Source organism: Tarenaya hassleriana, unplaced genomic scaffold (assembly GCF_000463585.1).
Source record: "Tarenaya hassleriana unplaced genomic scaffold, ASM46358v1 Cleome2, whole genome shotgun sequence".
Lineage (NCBI taxonomy): Eukaryota > Viridiplantae > Streptophyta > Magnoliopsida > Brassicales > Cleomaceae > Tarenaya > Tarenaya hassleriana.
In genome coordinates, this window is record NW_010965372.1 from 8,726,250 (window position 1) to 8,732,123 (window position 5,874).

The 5,874-nt window shown below is 34.3% G+C and overlaps 1 protein-coding gene across 5 annotated transcripts; it reads right to left on the reverse strand.

Moving 5' to 3' along the window:
- Window positions 1-1,214: 1,214 nt before the first annotated feature.
- On the reverse strand, window positions 1,215-3,871 carry LOC104813120. Of its 5 annotated transcripts, none has more exons than XM_010540644.2 (7): window positions 3,815-3,871; window positions 3,549-3,623; window positions 3,271-3,424; window positions 3,094-3,167; window positions 2,406-2,535; window positions 1,977-2,261; window positions 1,215-1,768 (listed from the first exon to the last, which is right to left on the reverse strand). In XM_010540644.2, the coding sequence occupies exons 3-7, from the start codon at window positions 3,388-3,390 to the stop codon at window positions 1,520-1,522; spliced, it is 858 nt and encodes a 285-aa protein (XP_010538946.1). In that variant the 5' UTR covers window positions 3,391-3,424; window positions 3,549-3,623; window positions 3,815-3,871; the 3' UTR covers window positions 1,215-1,519. The 5 variants fall into 5 exon arrangements, with proteins under 5 accessions (XP_010538946.1, XP_010538945.1, XP_010538947.1 ...); XM_010540643.2 differs by lacking the exon at window positions 3,815-3,871 and adding an exon at window positions 3,712-3,766; XM_010540645.1 differs by lacking the exon at window positions 3,815-3,871 and having other exon boundaries at window positions 1,215-1,765; window positions 3,549-3,758.
- Between the last annotated feature and the right edge of the window lie 2,003 nt (window positions 3,872-5,874).

Genomic DNA, 5,874 nt, shown 5'->3' on the forward strand with positions numbered 1-5,874 from the left:
AATATATGTCATATAAATGGTATAATTACATGAGAGAGAGAGAGAGAATGTCTTTGTCATTTCAATTAGGTTGCCTAAACATGCTTGAGTTGAAACGGCACTTATTATCATTCATCTATGCTCGGAAATTCCGAACCAGGATTTTGTATATCCTTAAACATTCGTGTATCTACGGATACTGGTGAATATCCGAACATCCCATCCTGATATCCAGCCTACGAACACCAAATCAGAATTGTTCGAACATTCCATCCGCGAATGAGATATGTGAATTGTTATAGTTTATTGGTTTCTTATTTCTAGTTTTTATTTCCCCCTTTAAAAAAAAAATTCAATCTATCAATCGGCCCAAAACTGCTCCATTTTATATAATGGGTTTGGGTCACAAAACTTTTTCCCTAGTAACTGAAATGAAAGGCCCATATAATTCAATATGATATAAATTAGTGAAACTTGAATACCCACTAAAAATAAAAATAAGGGTAAAACCCCAAAAAAACCTCCAACTTGCAAAAATATATACAAATAAAATTTTAACTTGAAAAACTGTCATTCAATCCCCGAACTTGTACCTTGTCACTGAATAAAACCTCGAACTTGCAAATTATTGCTCTAATAAACCTTTGACCGGTTTGACCACAATTTCAAACGATCGGAAATCCACATATTGACAGATTACTGATGTCATTTTTTAAATTAAAATTGATAACGTGTATAAAGTGACATCAGCAATCCGTTAATACATGGATTTCCGATCGCCTGAAATTGTGGTCAAACCGGTCAAAGGTCTAATAGGTTTATTAGAGCAATAATTTGCAAGTTCGATGTTTTATTCAGTGACAAGTTACAAATTCGGGGATTGAATGATAGTTTTTCAAATTGAAGGTTTATTTGTATATATTTTTGCCAGTTGGAGGTTTTTTAGGGATTTTACCCCTAAAAATAAATAATATTTCACGAAAAAATAATATGTTATCATAGTCAAGACCATGATATAAACACATCGTTTCGTTTTAGTAAATGGTTTGAACAATTTTAATCGTGTCAAGTTTAAACCAATCTCTTCCGTCTTATTCCGATTTGGTCGTTCGTTTCCGTTTTGGGACAGACCAGGGGCAAAGAGCGTTCCTTCCTTAGACAAGAAACAAACTCTGTCCCTTTGCATCCTCACGGCATATACTTTTTTTTTTTGCAGTTCACTAAAATGGCCCACATATTCTTATCACTTCACATATTAGCCCCAAAACATTCCAAACAAACATTCCAGTACCCGATTATAGCCAGAGAAGTTTCATCAGAATAGAATCAAACAGAACCTAAGACTGCAGCTCCCAATAACACACAATGGGTCTTTCTTTTTCCGATCTTATAAACACACAAATCCGTTAAAATGTCGAAAAAAGACAACGAAGATATATATGAAGATGATAAATATATATATGGCATCAAATATTCAGAGGGAAGAGAGTGTTAGACCTTCTAATGGAGAAATTGGATTTTGCTTGTTTGGGCAGGCTTTTCAGACCAGAGCAATGTTGCTTTCTCCACCCGGAGGTTTGCGTACGCCGCCAAAGTAGTCACGGGATTTGACCTTAACGTCTGCGAATATGTCGTTGCCACTGATCTCTTTCAACTTGGCATTGCTTAGGAGCTTCTCTTCTGACGCCTGAGGAACGTCGCCCTTGAATATGTTGTTTCCTGATAGGTCGGTGAATTTCCTATCTGGGATCTTCTTCGCCGTCTTCACCACGTTTTCTTCCCCATTCTGCTAAAAGAAATGAACCAAAAAGCCAGAGAAAGATATCTTCATGGTATACTTGAAAACAAAGATGGGACGGGGATACGATCTTGCCACAAAAAAAAAAAACCTTTTTCTAATTCCACAAGACCACGCAACATTAAAATTGAATTTCGTCAATATAAGATTCTCTAACTTCATTTAGAAATCATAAGGGTAATTGGAGTTCAGAGCTTACAGTTTGGGCGTCTGATTCTCCCAAGTCAAAATTGTCCTTGTATGCCAAAGCACGAACAGTAGGCCGAGCTTGAATCTCGGGTGGAGGAGCAAATATATTATGACCGACAAGCTCCTTACACTTGGCATCTGAAATCTGTTTCTTCAACTTAGCATCAGATTCGCTCTCCAGCGTGCCACTGAGCTCACGCTGCTTCGCAACCTCGGGTACTGTAGTAGGCTTCTTCGGAGTTATAATACCTTCCTCGCCAAAGGATATGTGGCTTACAATAGCTGCTGGGGGATGCTAAAGAATCCATATAAAATGATAAGACAACTACGAACTTTGATCAAATGAATTGAAAGAAGACTTTAGATTTCCGTTTTATGTAACTGAGTTCTCCAATTCTTCAGAATATTTTGTTTACTGAACATAATTTAGATCAGACACCTGATATGCTCTTGATTTGCCGTTTGCGGTCAGGTCGGCGCTTCCGGGTTCTGACGCATCATCATCTTGATGCACTGAAAAGATGCCACTCCCCGTGATCTCCTTCATTTTGTAGTTTGAACAAGGTTTCCTAGATGAACAACAAGTTGAAGTGAACTCATTCCTCCCTAATGAAATTAGATTCACCAAATATTTTGCCAATGAAAGGAAAGAAATCAGCTGGAAACAAATTGCATTCATCTCTTCATCCCGAGAATTACAATACTAACACCAACATGAAGGTGCATGCCATTACCAATTTGGAAAATAAAATAAGGCGTTGCAGAATCTTATCAAACCATACTTCATTGAATTATAAAGAAGTATGGATTTGTTGGGTATCTCTAAATCTCAAATCCTTGCAAGGAAATTAGCATCGATTGTTTTCCAAAAACCTACAAAACACCATGGAGGAAAACAAAATAGCAGAACGAGACAAAATACGAAAGAGAACCGTGAATAATACAAACAAGATGAAACGAGAACAAAAATTACAGACCGAACAATCGCATTTATTATGGAGATTTGAAATTGCCTACTGAAAAATCACGGAAATTCCTTAAGGGTCAAAGAGAAAAGATCACCATCAGTTGCAAGAGATAAAAGCATAGGAAATAAAAAGTAGGGAAAAAATTTCCAGATCTCTCACCTCTTGTTCAAGCTCTCCACCTCCTCATCCGTCACTTGGCCTCCAAACACCACTTTACTGATCCCATCCGACGGCTACGATAATTTCCCAAACGGAAATTAGGAAAATCAAAATATTCTCCGATCGAATCGAATAAAAGTAACTAATCTGCAGTAGGAAACATTACTAAATTAGTACCTGGTGTGATCTGACGGCGGAGCGAGCAGCGGCAGGAGACTCGAACGGCTGATTCTCCGGCCATGTCAACAGATCCGCCGTCGACGTGTGTGGTTTCCTCACCGGAGTGCTTCTCTCCATCTTCTCCCGGTCTTTTCCTCGTCCTTTCGCGATTCTTCACCCAAAACCAAAAAAAAAAAATTCAAAAAACCAAGAGACAAAGATGGATTCATTTCGCGATTCCTCAAAATTCCAGAGAAACAGAGAAAAAGGCAGAAACAGCTCGAGAGAGTGATTACGATTCTTCTCGTTATAAGCTCGCTGCGAAAGCAATGGCGGATTCGATTCGATTGCTGGGAAGAATATATCTAACGCTGATCCAGAGAGACAAAGAACATAAACAAAGAGAAAAGACAGGAAAGCACGCTCAAACGGAAACGTATGTATAGGAGAAGAGAATACAGAGGAGTGGAGTGGTAGCTACTCTTCTTCTGTTTTAAAACAAAGGAAAAGCCAAGCTGTGTGTATATTTTATATGTATATATAATGTGTAAGATACACGTACACTGTGACGCAGAGGATTCTCTCTCCTCTCTCTCTCTCTCTTCGCTGGTGAATTTTGAAACAAGGACCGCTTTCTCATTGGAAGCCTTTTCTTTCTTTCTTTTTAAATACTTTATTTTATTCCCATTGCATGTGACTCTCTGAGGGGCGCTTTGATGTAACAGACACGTGGCGGTGATAGGGGGAGTATTACCTGCTCTAGCCGGTCAATTTTTTATTTTAAATTTTATTATTTCCAGTGCTCCTTGACCAAAATATCCTTGAACTTCCTTTTGTTTTTTTATAACAATACCCTTCCATTTCTTAAACCCAGAATTCCCTCTCCTAAAACTAAAAATTTAAGAAATCTAATCCAGGATATAATGATACATGGAAATTTTGTTACTTTTTTCTTAACTACAAATTAGAAATTCTCAAAATTTGAGTTTTTCTGAATTAAAGAACATATTATCAATAGTCAATTTTAAAATTCATAAACAAAAGATAATTATTTACAATTACATCTAAAATTTAAATTTATTTAATTAATCTTGAATAAAATTTAGGAGCTGAGTGGGATTTTATAAAAATTCTTTCGCATTATATGGTCCCCGGCCTACGAATTGTTTTTTTTTTTTGGTTAAAACGGCCTACGAATTGTTACACATTAATTTGGAATCATTTTTTTCTGAGATAGTATACATTTAAATCACGAAGCCGGAATTAATCAATGGACTAATTTCAAGATATTAAGTACCCTTAGCCAAGTGTGGGTAACTATCATATCAAACTTCCCACGTGGGTACATTGTATTTATTTCCGTCTTTAAATGACAATATATGTATTATTCTATCTGTCAAAATCAGTTAATTTATTGATTCAATGGGGGGGGGGGGGGGGGGGGGATTAGATGAAGGGCAAGATAGATAATACGAAGGGGTATTTGCGTCCATAAATTCAAATTTGTACTATCGTCTGTTTGAACTTTGAAGTTCAAACAAGCAGCCGTTTGGTCGGTGACGTAATGATGAAGCTATCCGTTAGAGCAAAAAATGGGGAGGATCAACAAAATTTGCTAAATTCATTCCCTTAAATAGTAAAATGTGTGCAAACATCAAGTAAAATACATTTTTTTTTCATTTTTAAGTAAAAAATATCACTAAAATATTTTAAAAATTATCCAGATTATCATTAGTTATAATTTTTTCTGAAAGATTATAAAGATGAAGAAAATTATAATTTTTAGGGATGGCATTTCAAGTATGTAAAATCGAACCATATTGAATAATATTTAGTTGATTTAAAAATCATATACTGTTAGAACTGAATTATTTGATCCCAGAAAAATCGAAAAAAGTAAAACAAAACAAAATAATTTTTAAAAGATTTTTTTAATAAAAATGGAAACCAAATAATCTAAAAAAATCAACTAAATTGAAATAAAACCAAGCATGCGGGAGGGTTCTTCCCCAATATCCTTCATATAAAAATTTTGTTTATTATAATTTGTAATGACAAACTGTAACGTATAAAATTTTAGGTGTGGCCATAAAGATTGGATACTTATGTATTTATAATAATACCGTTGGAATTTTGAATTATTATACAAATATTTTATATAACATGCCTAAATAGATTGGATCTAAACTTTTTAAATTTTTTTTGTTTTCTTAATTTTTCTACTAAGTAGTTTGAAAAGGGGTGGATGAACTCTTCACTTGGGTTGATTGATTATGATTAATCCGTGTTTGGTTATTTCATATTTTAAATATTTATAACCAACTAATTATTTAATTTTATTTGGTATGGTTTCGGCTCGTTTTGATTTTGATTCAATTCAGTTTTATCTATTGAAAATTATAACTAAATAAAAATTCAGTTTGGTTATAATATTAAAAAAATTCGAATAGAAGAATATTCAAACAATATATAATATAAAATGATATTATAACCATCTTACGTATTAAAACAATAAATTCTAAATTCATATCATAATTTATTCTTATATAAAAACATGATAATAAGAATCTATAAGTAAATATTATCATGTTCAAATATTCATATAGTACAGACTTTGAAAAT